This window comes from Tachypleus tridentatus, chromosome 1 (assembly GCF_004210375.1).
Source record: "Tachypleus tridentatus isolate NWPU-2018 chromosome 1, ASM421037v1, whole genome shotgun sequence".
In the NCBI taxonomy this organism is placed as follows: Eukaryota; Metazoa; Arthropoda; class Merostomata; order Xiphosura; family Limulidae; genus Tachypleus; species Tachypleus tridentatus.
The window spans coordinates 57,362,245-57,378,716 of NC_134825.1; the positions used below are offsets into that span (position 1 = coordinate 57,362,245).

A 16,472-nucleotide genomic window follows, 5' to 3' on the forward strand; every position below is an offset into this window, starting at 1 on the left:
AATGTATTGTGTTGATTATAAAAAATAACTAACACTTTACCACTCTAATTATCATCAGGATTTTATGTAGATTATGATTATATTCCATTTTTTAGTGTTATTTCTAAAGAACATAAAACAGAATATATTACTCATAGGAAGAAATAAAAAAATGCAAGAATTACCTCTTAACATACCACAATACCAAATACACCATTCTGAACATTCAAACTAGTTTTTTTTAACAAACATTTATCTTCACGGGATATTTCATATCAATATGTTTAAATATTAAGAAATCTATGCAAGAATAATGAAGCAAAATAATACAATTCATGAGGTGAACTGGAACTAGTTAAGTGTTTTCACACATCTGTCTTTGCTTTATTATTCTTATGTTGTCTATAATGTGTGAATTGCATTTCATTTGGAGATACCTTTGGGGCCTTGCCAATGCCTTAAATGTAGATTTATTGGTACATGTGCACATGTCACAATTGTGATTCATTTTCTTGGATCTGAAAAATCAAAAATTTTCCTTTGGCAAAAAGGAATTCAAGAATATAATGTATATGGAGAAAATAAGAATAAATACAAATACATTAAAAAGAATAATAATAAAAAAAAAGGCCAACACAATCATAAAAATAAAATAGCAAATCAGAATGACTTGCATGGTTCTAAATCTTGGGACTTCCACTGATAAAGAAGTACTCTATCAGGCAATCTGTAATACTTAAATGTTTTTTAGATAAAAATCACCAAGTTACTGGGAAATAGTTATCATCAACATACCTACAAGAGATGCTAGGTCTAATGCTGTTAATCCATCACAATTTGGAATATAAGCATTTGCTCCTGCATCTAAAAGATAATGAACAACAGCAGTTCTCCTACAAAAAAAGGAAAACAAAACTATACATGTATACATGAATGGATATAGATAGATATACAAAGATATGAAACAAAAACTTAATAAAACAGCATCACAAAAGTTGTCAGCTAAAATTCCTGACACCAGGATTTGAAATATTATGTTCACTTTGTGCAATAAATTCTTTTCTTTTTAATAATTATTAAAATTTCACTTTTGTGATGTAGAGTTTGGTTGTTTTAGAAATCAATGAAAGGATACAAAGACAATCATCTGACCATCATTCATAATGTACCGACAGCACCAAGATACAACATCGAATTCTGCTGTCTCTGTCTCTGTGTGTGTGTGTGTGTGTGTGTGTGTCTGTCTGTGTGTCTGCATGTGTATCAGTTTCATGGACCATCATACTAACCATCCAAAATGATAGAGATTTAATCCATCAAATAATTACCAACAAAGTTTTTATTTTGTGTTGTAACTCATTAATAAAATTTCAGTTACCAGATTCTATTCACCTACACTTTTGTTTGATGCACAGCATTCTTTTTAGAGACATCTACAAGAGGGTAGGAAGAACGCAAATGAATCTTTTCACTAAAATAATGCTTATTTGTTTCATGTTTCAATGATGAAAACAAACACTTAAAATGCATTATGTAAGCAAAGAAAAGCTGTATTGACCATTTTGTGAGACTTGAAATATCTATCAACCAACCAGTCTATTCATGAGGCCAGTCAACTGTTAGTCAATTCATCATAAAAGGAAGCCAGTAAAAGGACACAGTAAAAATCTATACATATTTTTATGTGATCTGAAATTATTGTAGTTCAATCTGAAATATAAATATTTTAATAAAAATTAGTAAGTGGATATGAAACTAAATACAGCAAAAGTGAGATATGGTTAACACACCAAACCATGAAACAAGACTGAATGTTAGTCCAGTAAATCAAAACACAGTAATCTCAGATTCAGCAAACATGAATCAGTCAACCACTCTTAAGTACAGATATACATGAATGGGGAAAAGCCAGCTAGGTGACAAATAAATCATAATATTCAAGGAAAAAGATGCTAAAGCAAGATCAAAAGAAAAGAGCTCAGAACTAACATATATGATATCAAGGGTAAAAGGAGTAAACTGTGGTATGTGTGATGGTGATATAAAACTGAGGATTATTTAATGCAGTTTAAGATCTTTTGTTTACAAGTTAGTAACATGGTAAAGAATGGGCAAAGGTCCTAAACTGATGGTTATTTTATAGAATAACAGTATATGTATATATGGTATTTCATCACTTGTTAATCAGTACAAATAAACCATAAACACCAAACCAAAATTTCTGAAAAAATTAAATAATTTAAAGTATAACATGTTTAAATTAACAAAAACAATAAAAAACTACAGTGCTCCTTTCAGTATTTCATATACTTTTCTTTCACAAGAACATAATACCTTAAATATGTATGTAGAGCAAATAAAATAAAAATAGCAATGGCCAGAGCTGTGCCTAGAGGTTATTATTATATCAAGTGTGCTATGTTAAAAATATCTTGCAACCAAACACGTTTCACACTTTCACATGCTAGTGCATTATAAGAGCAACAATCTATCCAATTATTCAATTAACAGTAACCACTTCAGGCAGCAAATGTGCACAACTGGTCATCTTTTCATTCATCCTCTTTTCAAAATTAGTGATGATCGTGCATAAACGATGGAGGTTTCTGACCTGAACAGCATTCACAGCCCCTTGTCCAAATTAAATGTCATTCTGAACAAACTAACAGAAATAATAGATATAATGATAAAGTGTAATTGTACAGAAAATTCACATACTCATAAACTACTGCCTGCATGAGTGCTGTCCACCCTCTCTTTGTCTCTTGCTTGTTGAGGTCTGCTCCATGGTTAATCAATAGTTTGACAATATCCAGATGCCCCAACATTGCAGCATACATTAATGGTGTTGCTCCATCATCATCCTGGCACCAATTGCTAAGACCTGGATCTTCTTTCAACAACTGTTCCAACCATTTTGAATTACCTAATTAAGATACAAATATCAACATTTAATTGCACATACATCACAACTGGTTTCAAGTTGATTAGTAAAAATGAACAGTAATATACAATGAGCAAAAAAAAAAAAAAAAGAATAAACCAACAAAATATTATCCAACTACTTGATACATTCTAGTTTACAAGCCTGTTGATTAATTTAAAAATAAATATTATATTAAGTTTGACATTTTAAAGTAAAAAAAAAAATTACTTGCAAGTTTTGACAAATAAATGACAATATCAAGTGATCATTTTACAAACACACCCATAAACAGAAGCACTTCTGTATCTTTCACATATACTGGTTTATCTTAATTTCTGATGAGCTAATAAAAACTGGCACAAATGTTAAACTTCCAACTTAAACAAAGTTGTTTTGTTTCAGACACTTTTATGAAAGTAATATTTTTCTAAAACCCTAAAATACTAAACTTGAAAAATATATTTTCACCTTTAATTCAAATTATAAAAAATACTTTTCATATTTAATTATGTTATTATTTTTTTCAACCATTCATGAAAGTAATTTTGTCTAATATATGAATTAAAGAACAACATTATGAGTTCTGAATTATTGTTCTTAATTATTTTCAGCCATTTTAACAATATAATCACTTCAGAGCAAAGCAGATAAAGATCCCTAAGATTAAGAATCCAGAAATAGAAAAAAAGAATACTCCCACCTACTGCTATACCTTTAATTTGGTTTAGCTATACTGTAAAATGTAAATAATTATGAGACAACCCTCCACCAACAGTACAAAACTTCTTCTCACACAGTTAGTTCTCCCTGAACTATAGTCTAACCTCACTTCAAGATTAAGCACCAAGAATAAATACACTGGAAATGGGGAAGAAAGGTGGGAAATATGAATGAAGGTAAGTATCTAACAGAAATATATTTTCTGTGTAGGAAATTTATGACTTCCAATATGGTATCTTATCTCATTTACATACATAGTAATTAGAATCACACTTTGACCTGATGAAGGGACCAATGTAACATTACCTCGATTAGCCTCCTTCAGAATACATCTGAAGAGAACCCTATAACATATGATATTTATATGAGGAGGAAATACAAATGGGAGACCACATGACATCTGAACCAGATATACTCTTTCCCCTAAATATAAAACAGTGTTGCCAGATGGACAGCAAAGAAACACATACATAAAACAGTAGAAATTTCCCCAGAGATAGAGAAGGCAGAGCAAGACTGGATGAAGCTGTGTAAGCAGCTCCACCCTCTGTCAGAAATGGAATTGATGTATGCAGTCCCCAGAAAGAGGAGATCTTCAATCAACTGAAGCTAAAACTTGCCTGTGGTGTAAAGTGGCTAAGACACATTTGACAGTAAGTGGGAGATTAACTCCAACCTCATAAAAACATTGGAACCAGAAGGCAATGGTCCTAATCCATTAAAAGATCAGCTCTATCTTAAAACCACTAAGACCAGGAAAGATACATCCAGTCTCCAGAAGAAGGTCATAAACCAGCTGAAGCTAGATGCTCTCATAAAAAAGAGTGCATCAAACCACAGTTGTGAGATTAACTTCATCTTCAAACCACTGAAACAGAGACGGATATATTAAATCTCCAGAAGGAGGAGGTCTTCAACCTACTAGAAAATCAACTGAATCAAACAATAATTAAGACTGGGAATGATACCATCCATCTCCTGCAAGGAAAACCTTCAAACAACAGAAAATTCAACTCCATCCTCAAACCACTGGGACCATGAATGACACCAGAAGGATGAGGCCATTAACCAATCAAATCCATATGTACCCTAATGTAAACTGACGATGGTACACCATACTGCAATCAGGAGATCAACTAAATCTTCAGAATTACTGGGACAGGAACTTAATCATCCAGAAACTGCAGAAGAAAGCTGTGCATGATATATAACATGGCAAAGCATGGACTGGACACAGGAGGTTATCCAGATTGAAGATGAAATATAAGTACAAAATGGAGGGTTAGGAAGTGTTATATCTGGGGTAAAGAAGGATCTACATGCTGTGGTAAAGAATAAGTGAGATATCAATAGTAAATATACTTAACAGAGGACATCTTGAAGCTAAAAGAAGAGAACAGTTTTTTTTACAGTAAGGTACAGGAAACAAGAGGCCAAAGGTTCAAAAGAGGGAAGAGGCAGTGAATGCAGGACAGCATTAAGATTCTAGTCCAGATGGTGGAGAGGGTTGAGAAGGACAAAGGATTCAACAGAAGCAGAATATAAGGAACACAATTGAAAAGTAGAAAACATGAAGGAATGAGGAAAAATAAAAACTAGAGAATAAGACAGCCCAATAGCTTGCAATGATCAAAATAGATAAACCCTTGTCACACAACCAAGATAAGAAGTCTTGAGATATGTAAAATGTAAAATTTAACAGTAAGGATTTCTTCAAATACAATAAAGGTAAAGAAAATGTTAAAATTGGTGTAGGAAGACTAGCATCTGATGATTATGGGATGGCTGAGTTATTAAATTTTGCTTTCTCTTTGATTTTTACTGATGAAGAGTTAAGCAGTATTCCACATCTTGAACATCTGATATGTGTAAATCAGATCAAACAAAACATCTGCATTAATTCTGACTTGGTTAAAAAAAAAACTGTAAAGTTTACAAACAATTGGGTTCCTGACCAGGTAATATTTCCCCACAGGTTTTAAAGGATGTTAAAACTTAGATATGTGATCCACTTACTACTATTTATTGTTAGTCCTTAAATAGCAGGCAGGTACCAGATCATTGGAAATTAGCTAATGTAAATCCTCCTTTCAAGGGAGGTGATAAAAATTGTCCCAATTATTGTAAAACCATTAATCCTACCTCAGTTGTGAGAAAAGTTTTGGAAAGTCTATTAAAAGATGCTTTGCAAAGTAATTTAAGAATTTTATTGGATAGTCACCAAGGTTTCACTAAGGGAAAATCTTACCTTACATGAAAGGCTTGTAAAACATTATCTTCATAGGTGTGGGGAATACATTAGCAAATTGGATAGAAGAGTAGCTGGATGGAAGAAAGAAGAAGAGTTCAGTCAAACTGAATTAATGTCACAAGTGGGGTACCTCAGGGCTCAGTCTTAGAACCCGTGCTCTTTTGATTTACATCAATGACATAGATGAAGGAATAGTCAAAAAATTACTTAAATTTGCAGGTGATATTATGTTCTTGCATGTTGCTAGCTCCAAAGAGGATACTGCTGATTTACAAAAGGATTTAGATAATTTAGCGAGTTGGGCAAATAAATGGCAAATGGGTTTTAATAATAATAAATCCAAGATAATGCATGTGGGTTACCATAATTTGAATAAGAAAATGTTGGATGGGAGTAACCTTAACATCATTATGAAGGAAAGGGATTTTGATGTAATAATCAATCAGTCTCTAAAGCCATCCAAGCAGTGTAATGTTGCTGGTGATAGGGCAAATAGGATTTTAAGTTGCATTTACAGAAATATTGAAAATAAGTTTTGACAGATTATAATTGCATGGTACAGGTTACTGGTTAGACTAAATTTGGAGCAATGAGTTCAGTCTTGAGCTCCTTACCTAAAGAAAGACATCTAATGTTGGAAAAGGTTCAGAGAAGGGTTACTAGAATGGTGCCTGTATTCATTAACATATAAAAACTAAGTAATTCAACAGCAGCATACCAAAATAAGCAAAATGAAACATCCCAATACATAACCATTACCTTTCTTAACAGCTTCAATAATGTCTGCTTCACTTTTCTCAACATCTAACGGGGAAAAGTTTATAAATGTGTCTTGAATATATTGATTAATTTTTCTAATCAAGGTTGCAATATTTTGTAATTTTAAAAAAATTCATTTAATGATAAATCATAATATTTAGTTATAATTTTAACTGAATACAGCAGTTGCGAGTTATAATTTATTTTTGAAACATGCATCTTTAGTAAGCCTATATTATATTATTAAACTTGTTGGCAGTAGTCCTATCATAGTAGCACAGAACAAAATTCACTATACATGAAGTATATTCCTATTAAAGACTTTATTTAAATCTATATATGCATATATTATTCTCAGAGACAGAGTAAGTACTTGAAATCATAAATCTTATATTTGAACTATCAATGATATCAAATTTCAAGTTATTTTCTAAACTATACAAATGGTTATATTTCCTAACATTCTGTAGTTCTTGCCACTGTTTTATCATCTAAGTAAGCCTTGACTTCTCTCTTTCCTCTCAAGGTAGCTATATCTAAAGCTGTCTTGTCCCCAAGATTGGTCATATTTGGATCAGCTCCACACTCTAGAAGGATCTGAGATGTTTGCTTGTGCCCACTCCATGCAGCCATCATCAGAGGAGTCAAACCTTGAATGTGCCAGTGAAGAAATTAATTTTTTAAATTGTTTACACTAACTATTGGAAAACATACATTACAACACACATTATTATTGTAAATATCATACCTACTTACTCTTAAAGATTATAAAAACCTTGCAAGATGAGTTACCATTTACAAACCTTTAATGCCACTAAAAATGTAAAAGCCAGAGTAAAATGGTTTCAAGAATATAAAAACAAAGATCAATTAATGACTGCAGTCAGAAGAACCACTGTTTACACTTTTTCTATTATATGGACATACTTAGGTAAAAATAAAAAAATATTTACAGTCTTCAATGTCCTATGCTATCAGCTAACCCTTTCATTACGAATTTGGTATAACATACACAAGTCCGTCTACACATTTGCACACATTAAGTTTGTGCACTATAATTTTTGATGCAGCATGTTTACCTTCACAACACTTGATAAATTTGTAATAAATATTACAACTATTCTGTATATAAAAATTATATTCTGTATATATAAATATTAGATTTTTAAAGATTTGTTTATGAAAATAGAGTCTTGTTGTGTTACTAGTCTGAGTGCAAAGTGATTTCCTGTTATGATTAAAAACTATTCTTCATCCAAAATACCAAATATTATTTATGTCATTTCTAAAACCTCCTAAATACATTTCAAATGTTTGTTTTCAGTAAGATTTTTATATGTTACAACCATGACATGGCCTTTAACTCGTGACCTGTCACGAAAGGGTTAAGCATGACAGAAGCTGTGTGATGGTATGGACAACTATGCATTGAAAGAGTTTCAGGCATATGATCTCAGTAAAAGCATAGCAATGGTAAATTACTTAAACTGTCAGGCAAACAAGGTTCCCCTCTGATGTATGTTTTATTCTCAAAAGGAGTTCTGTTGTAATAAGACAACTCCCCATTTAAGATTGTTAAAATTGACCCAAAGAGTAGAGATGCTTGAGAAATTAAACTGGTTACCAAAGTCACCAGAATTAAGTGTTTTGAGTCTTTCTCATCAGTTGTTGAAAAAATTCAAAGTAGATTCCGACCACCAACTTCATTTCTATAATTAAATTAAATTTTAATTAATGGATGATCATACATACACTTCCATATATTGTGCATAACACAATTTACATTAACACTGTATTTCCTGCTCACAAAGTATGAACTCTGTACTTAGAAACAATATATTAAAATTAACAGGTGTTTCCATCATTTTGTTTAACCTCTGTATAAATTTTTGAAATGATTCTATTATTAACCAGTTTCTTTAGGATTTTTCATTATAAAAAATAATAGAAAATCCTTCCTCATTATGACAACTTGATTTCATACTAGACACTAGTTAGTCTAATTTTCTTGTATATTTCATAACTGAAATACAAACGCATCATTGTAATAATATCATATAACAGTTTGAATGTAACAGAAAACTAAGTCATTCACTGGTTGCTCACTAACTGACTAATACACTCATTCTAGAAATTTGCTAATTTTATCTGCACTCATTTGTTCTATGTATGGCTCAGTTATTTTCTACACAATCATGTTCAATGTCTTTCTGGTTAAGCAACAATATACATTTCAAGAGACATCTAGATTAACAACAAAGTTTTAAGAAGTGTGTGAGAAGTCATCTCAGAGAAACACTGACTATTGAGGTGAATATATAAATGTACACATTAGTGCAATACAATCAAACCTGTGACAGGAGTTGCTTGGTTAACATCAACTTTCCACTCAATAAGCAACTTTACAATGGGGTCATGTCCATAAAGAGCTGCTGTCATCAAAGGGGTCATATCTCCACTGCCATACATGTAGCTACTGCCATCTATTGGTGCAGAATGACGAATAACTGGATCAGCTCCAGCTTCCAAAAGAAGACGAAATGTTGGCAAATGACCACTCCTCGCAGCAGCTGTCAAAGGTTGGACACCTGTAAATTAAAGACTTGGTTAATGAGACATAGATCAAATCTTCTCCATGCAACTACACTAAGTAATGGTAGCAAATATCTAAGATGTAGTTGTGATGGGAAGCCACACAACATTCAGCTGTGGCAAGGTGGGTGGGAAAATACAAGGTACAAGTTTGAAACTCGTTTTAATTCTAAAAATGCAAAATTAAAAAAAAAAACTACTTATTTTTAGCAGTAAAAGCCAGAATACCTATGTGGGAACCAGACATCTAAAATTAAATGAAAAATAAATGTTACAAGGTATGAATGTCATAGCTTAATCCATATCAAAACTATGGAACCAGAAATGTTCAAAATGGGTAAAAGAAAGGATGAATGGAGTGGAATAGCTTTATAAAAAGACTGTACTTAAAAACAAACACAATAAAAGAATTTTTCCCAACAAAATGTCTGTCCTGAACATCTTTTGGTTTCTACATATGTCAGTTAGGGTAGATAATGTGTTTATTTGTGGAGCCAACAATAACAGCACAGATGATAGCATAAACAGACAGGAAAAATACTATACCCTGCACATTATAATGGAAGGTACTCAGATAAGCAGGCCAGTCAAAAATTGAGAGTGAACATCTAATTAGAATCGAAGAGAGACCAATGCTATCTCAAAAATAGGGCAGAATAACTAAAAAACAGTGCAATGGGAGAACTAAAATAAAATAGAAAACAAATAAATAAAAATGTATATGTTCCCCATCCTGATTGGAGCCATGAAGCATCTACTGAGAATAGGTATCCAGCCTCGGATATTTCCAAAACCACATAAAGATGTGCAAACAAAAGTGGAATAAGAAATTGTCAATACATCTAAACCATTAGATGGCATTATTTGTTCAATTCCAAAGGGCACCACCTCACAACTGAGTGATCAGTAGAAGTTACAAGCACAGAATGGTTACAAGGTCAGTCCCATGAACCAAAACCATGCTGCAAGAGATAACCATGTTTCAGTTATTCATGTCACATCAAAATTATCCATTCTTACCAGTGTTTTAATGTTATCTATTCTATATCTTATTCTTCTAGCACAATAATAACAATTATGCCTATGCTTATGATGACTTGTATACTCATTTCTTATACTAAACTTTTCTCTGCCTATTATTCATTTTGCATTTAGATTTTCCTGACCCTCATCACTGTCTAGTCCTAGTTTAAAACTTCCCTCGCAGCTGATTTAATAGCCTTAGAAAACAAACCAGCCTAAACCCAATTGCAATGTAAACCATCTATTTCAAAGGCTTCCTTCCTCCACTGAACTGATCCCACAACTCCAAACAGCCAATTTTTTCCTCTTTATACACCAACCTAAGATGGACATTTAGTCCTAGTGACCTATGTGAAGAATGTTTAGATGTACAAGACTTTCAATAGACAAATATGTAACAGAAATAATATGATAGTGGAACTGAAAAATATGGCTTTTAGGACTTCATATACTACACTTCTACAAAGAGTAGCAATACTGTAATAATCTTAAAGAATGACTGAATGTAGTAAAGGTTGCTACAAGAGTAACGTGAAAAATTGATGTTACATTGATGAAGTAATATTTCAAGGGTTGAAACAAAGTTACCCAAGTTTGGCTTTAACTTTCTTGGGATTGGAAGATTAACTGGATAACAGTTTCTGTTTAGAAGATGAACTAAACCGTACATTTCCCCCATCCTTAGCTGATGAAGAACTAAATTTATTTTCAGATTTTATTCAACAGATGATTTATTATAACTGGTTATTTTGCCCAATTTCTTCATCAGTTGTCGTCTCTTTTGTTGTTCAACACTTACTCAGCTGTTAAAATTTGTCTATTTCTTTTCTTAAGCTTTCTATCTTTACTATCATCTGTGTCATACCTGCTCCTCTCATATTACTGTTTTCTATTGCTTTTTTTTCAGCTTGCTGTTTCCATTTTGAAGTAATTCTTCTACACTGATCAACTTCCTATGAATTTTAAGTTATCTATGTCAACAATTTTCTCTCTCAAGAAGTGAACAGTATTTGCTCCTACTTGACTCCTCTTCATTTCAAGCTCAATCTTTTCTCTTTCCATTTTATGCCTCTTTTTTAAAGCACTTTCTTCCAACAGGTTTTGTTTATAGTTGCTATAGGCCATTTTAAAAGATCTTAACACTTCCCTTTTGAGTGGAATTTTATGAGGCTGAAACCTCATCATTTCAGGATCTGAAAGCTTCACCATATCCTTGACAGTTCTTACATCATTCACAGTATTCTTTCTAATGGTAATTCTTTCTTTCGTAATAACATTTGTAATAACAGACAAACTTTTTATATCTGTATTTCTCTAGGGCAATAATACTAAGACTTTCTTAACAAGAAGAGGTAGAATCTGTACTTCAAGTTTCCATTGTCAAGCCTTTTTAAGAAGACTTGCCTCCAAATATTATCCAACCTTTCCCTGTCTTCTAAATTATTTTCTGTTTGGTACACTTTCCACTCATCTGAAATGTTAGTTATAAATTTTCTACAAACATTAGTTGTCTAGAAAAAACCTCTAGATCTTTGACAGAACCTGAAACAAACTGTTTCACTGGAGACAAACAAGTCAATGCTTTGATCAACATGTTTTCAAAAGAAAGCCTAATGACCAAGTACTTTGAAACTACAGGGTAGAATGACAACATTTCAAAAATTAGTTTTTGCTGGATCTCTTTTTATCTTGGAAAAGACCTGTCTTGCTTCCACACAGACAATACTTCATCATTCATAATGACAAAAAACCCACTTGAAGTAAAAATGTATCTCAAGACAGCTGGTATGGGTACCAACATTTTTACTAACAAAGTAGAGAACGTTTTCACCTTCTAAGGTCATCTTCAGGTTAACAAAGAGAGAGTTTTGAACTGACCATTGTCAGGCACGTCTTAGAAATGAGAATGTAAATGGGTACAGGATTGTAAAGGGCATTGCAGTTAGATTTTATGTTATTAATTAGTATAGGTATAAAGGTGTTCCTTTATATTGGTTTTTAATTTTTGTTTTAGTTGTTGTATAAGTAGGGCTCTTTTGATTTTGCATTTGTTTATATTTGGTTCCCTAGTAAGTATTTGGGTGTTTTCTATAATTATGTTGTGTTTATCTGATTTGCAGTATTCAAAAATGTGTGAAGGTATTTCTTTGTATTCTTTGAATTTGGTTTCCATTTCTCTGGTTGTTTCCCAAACACAGAGGTCATAGCAGTTGTTGTATTGTATTTTATAAATAATGTTGGTATAGTTTTTAATGTATAGTTTTTACATAGTATGGACTTCAATTTTTTACCTGGTATTTGAATAAATTTGGTGTTTACTGGAATGTTGTGTTTTGTTATAAGTTTTTCCAAATGTTGGTTATTTTTCAGGTATATATGGTATCCAGCAGTATAAGGTTTTGTAGTTTCTTGTATCTTGGGATTTATCATCATTTGTTTGTTGTTCATTGTGTTGTTAATCTATACGTACGTGTATAATTTTTCAAAAGTGTTTGGAGGAAGTTTGTTGATGTTGATGAAGTATTGTTTTTTTTGTTCATTTCATTGTTAATTTTATCAAGTGAGCATTGTTTTGTGGCTGTGTTTATTTGGTTTCTTAATACATTGAGTTTTTGTTTTGTATGATGTGCTGAGTCCCAGGGAATGTATAGTCAAGTATGGGTGATTTTTCTGTGGATTTCTGTTTTGAATTGTGTATCAGTTCTTGTGATCTTGAGGTTGAGAAATGCTATTTGGTTAGAACTTAATGTTAGGGTGTATAGAGTTAGCATGGTTGAAAATACTAAGTATGTGTTCAGTACATGTGAATCCAGCAATTGTATCATCAGTTGTTAACCTGAAGATGACCTAAAAAGATTGAAATGTTGTTCTTTGGTTTATTAGTAAGTGTTAATACCCATACCAGCTGTCCTGAGATACAATATTTTCATCACCTAGCTGATTTTTAATACAAATATCTAGAATTTTTCAGGTTTTCTAGTGTTTTACCATTAACAGTATCTGCTTTAACAAACTATCTCAGAGTGATGTAAACAAATATTGTCTTTCGACCATATAGCAGGTGAATCATAGGTTGATTGCTTTGGAACTCTTAGAGAAAAGGATAACTGACAAAAGAAAGAACAGTTTCACTTTTATGTTGAGTTGCCTTATTGTTTTTCATATCCCTTTGAAGCTGATACTCTTTGGCATTGTTTATAGGTCGCACTATAATTTTGACCCATATTCCCTTATCCCTGATCACTTTTCAATGATGTACCTTAAGGCTGGTCCAATGCTCAGCCAACAAATTTGTGTGCTTTATAAAGACTTCCTCTGGAAGGTAAAGGTCAATTTGTATGTCTATATAATCCTCCCTTCTTACAGATGAGATGATGAATAATCCAATAAATCTATCATTAATTATTTTGTTTCTTGACCATATTCTATTATGCTTCTGCCAAGGGCATTATGTGCATTGTACAAATATTATATGTATCTATGTCACCAGTACCATTCAATTCTGAATCAGCAGCTTGTTTGGAAAATTATCTTACAATTATGTTGTTAACAGTTTATCCATGACTACCAAATGCAACTTGGGATTCCAATGGCACGCAATTATTTTGTAATATTTCCACCATATACTTATGAACAGACCTTCCATCTGCATGAAAGAAGAACAATCATTTTTAATATCTGCATTATATATCTTTGGTGGTTAAGGACTAGTATCTTGTCAAGAAATCCATTTATTTCCTTACCTGTGCCTGAATTGTTTCATCTTACCCTTTTTTCAGTACAATGTAAGTCAGGATGGAGGAATTTTCCAGTTATGTCCAAGATATCTGACGAAAGAGTCCTGCTTTTTCATTCTATGTATGCACTTGCCTTTGAGGCACCAGTGGTGCTTGACTTTTGAATGCAAGTTTTTATCTGATTTTGTGAAAGAAGAGATTTACTTTGTTTTTTGTTGTTTTTTTAATGATGGATCCTGATGCATGTTTTCCTATTGTCATATTCAGTTTCAGATTTACAAATGGTACATTTTGCTTAGTTCAAAAAAAGAAAAACTTCCTTCAATAGATCACAACTTCAATTCATATCCATTTCCATCAACCTCAGACAATCACCACTCATTACACTTAGTTTTGTCTGATGCCATAATTAACATATAGCAGGCTTTAATCTGAAATAAAAATTGAAATAATAGCACTCCATACTAAATTTCCCAATGCTGATGAATTTATTATCAAAATTATGCTTTTAGTTTTTTGCCAAAAACTCCAATATAGTAAGGGGTAAGAACAATAGTTTCCTTGATCCAAATGGATCCAAGTATCATAGCCAACAACTGAAGCTGTTAGTGGCTAAACTGGATGGGGTGTCATATCTGAAAGAAATACAAATATATTGACAAAAAGTACAGAAATATGAAGCTTTAAAGGCCTAATTTTGTAACATTTTTTCTGTACATGTTATCATCAATCATGTCACTTTAATATTTGTATTTCTTGCTTACCCAATTTTATAAATATAGGAAGATAAAGGAATTTCTGTAAAATATAAATAATATAACATACATGAAAAAAATAGATATTTTTGTAAAACATAAGAACAAAAATGAAAATATAGAAGTACTTGATACCCTGAATACATTTCCAAGTAAGGAAAATGTTAAGTTCATGAAATCCCACATGTGTAGGCATAATAAGCCTTCAGACTTACTACTGAGCTCTGATGGGCTCCAAATACATACAATGGAAATGAGGTAAAAAGAGGGAGGTCAAAGTTCTGCATAATTGAGTGAACCACCATCATACTGATAGGTAAAAAGAAAGCAGTGAATTCACTGAAGAGGAAGTGGTTGTGCATGGGCATGTACAAGAGAAACAACAAACTCAAGAGAGGAAAAACTCCTAAAGAAACAAACTCCTCACACAGAAAACTAAGAAAATATGAAAGCTTTGGTATCAAAAGATCCATATTTCAATAACATAAAGAGGTAGGCTGATCCTATCCTGAATATGAATTATGAAGCTGAATTAGATACCTTCCAGTCTACCAAATGAAATGACCCCTGAAGATGAAGGTAGATTGCAACCATAGAATTCACAACAGATGAAGCATGTAAAAGTTAAATATCCATACAGTAGTGGAACACTAGGTTCAGAAGTGTAACCTCCAAACAAAGTCCTACTAGACTCAATGACAAACATATTGAGCCAGAGCCAAATCTAAGGAAATGGTTGTCAAACAATAGAAGACAAAAAAAAAAGCAAGCAAATCAAGATATGGAGAAAGCAGTTGAGGCCTCAATCTGGCCAACCAAGTTCCAGGATAGTGGCAATTAAAAAAGTGAGAAAATTGCCTCTACTGAACTATACAAAGAACAAAGTTAGTTCAAGCAGGAGAGATCTTTGACAGGGTGCCACCATCCAATCATCATGGAAACAACAAAAATACAGGACAAAAACCCAAGATGGCTTAAGGAATTGTTCCATACTATTCTAATCATGAAAGGTGAAGAGAGGAAGGGCAAGAAAAAAGTACAAGTAATCCAGGAAGTCCATGAACACACATTTTCTTTATCTGAAATAAAATTTAGTCTAGTATTTAAATTGAGCATAGGCTTAATGATGGTGCTGAAGAGTAGCTGAAAAACTCATACACTGGATTACACTGGGAACTAGTACTGTCAAAAAAATCTCAACACAGACAAATGGACACGTTCCAAAATTTCATATTGTATAAAAATTTTAAATTAAAGATAACTGAATTAAAAGTTCTAAATGAAAAGCTGACCTTTTTTTTCAGGAGCAAACTGGGAAGAAGAAAAGTCCACCGTTAAAGAATTCTGAGATTATAGGGTTTTTATTCATTTCTAACAAAGGTTTATGATAATATTAGTAAACCAAAAAATTTGTTAATTCTGAAGAAAAACAAAACACCTGAACAAATCAGTGCCAACTAAAGAATGAACCTTTGTTCAAAGGCTAGTACTCATGGGTAATACTGTACATGAAGAGTGCTGCCCTCCTACAGATGGAGGGCTACATTTCAATGATGAATATATCACAGACTGATGTAACATGCATAAACAAGTGTAGGTGTGGGAACTTTGTTCAAGGTTTGTGTTGTGTGCAAAAAATCATCAAGTAGTGAATATTCAAAAAAATAGAAGTAAAAGCCTGGAGAGGTGTGATAAATAATATAAAGTGTTCATTTGTGAAGAAGATTTGA

The 16,472-nt window shown here is 32.4% G+C and overlaps 1 protein-coding gene across 7 annotated transcripts in view; it reads right to left on the reverse strand.

Moving 5' to 3' along the window:
* LOC143249358 (uncharacterized) overlaps window positions 1-16,472 on the reverse strand; it is a 47,974-nt gene that overhangs the window by 22,526 nt on the left and 8,976 nt on the right. For 5 of the 7 annotated variants that reach the window (XM_076499105.1, XM_076499094.1, XM_076499085.1 and 2 more), the window contains 5 exons: window positions 8,987-9,223; window positions 7,097-7,285; window positions 6,636-6,680; window positions 2,698-2,905; window positions 775-872 (listed from right to left, as the gene is read on the reverse strand). In XM_076499105.1, the coding sequence (XP_076355220.1) occupies window positions 775-872; window positions 2,698-2,905; window positions 6,636-6,680; window positions 7,097-7,285; window positions 8,987-9,223 (777 nt within the window). The remainder of the gene's footprint in view (window positions 1-774; window positions 873-2,697; window positions 2,906-6,635; window positions 6,681-7,096; window positions 7,286-8,986; window positions 9,224-16,472) is intronic. The other 2 variants (XM_076499121.1, XM_076499130.1) reach the window with 1 other exon arrangement.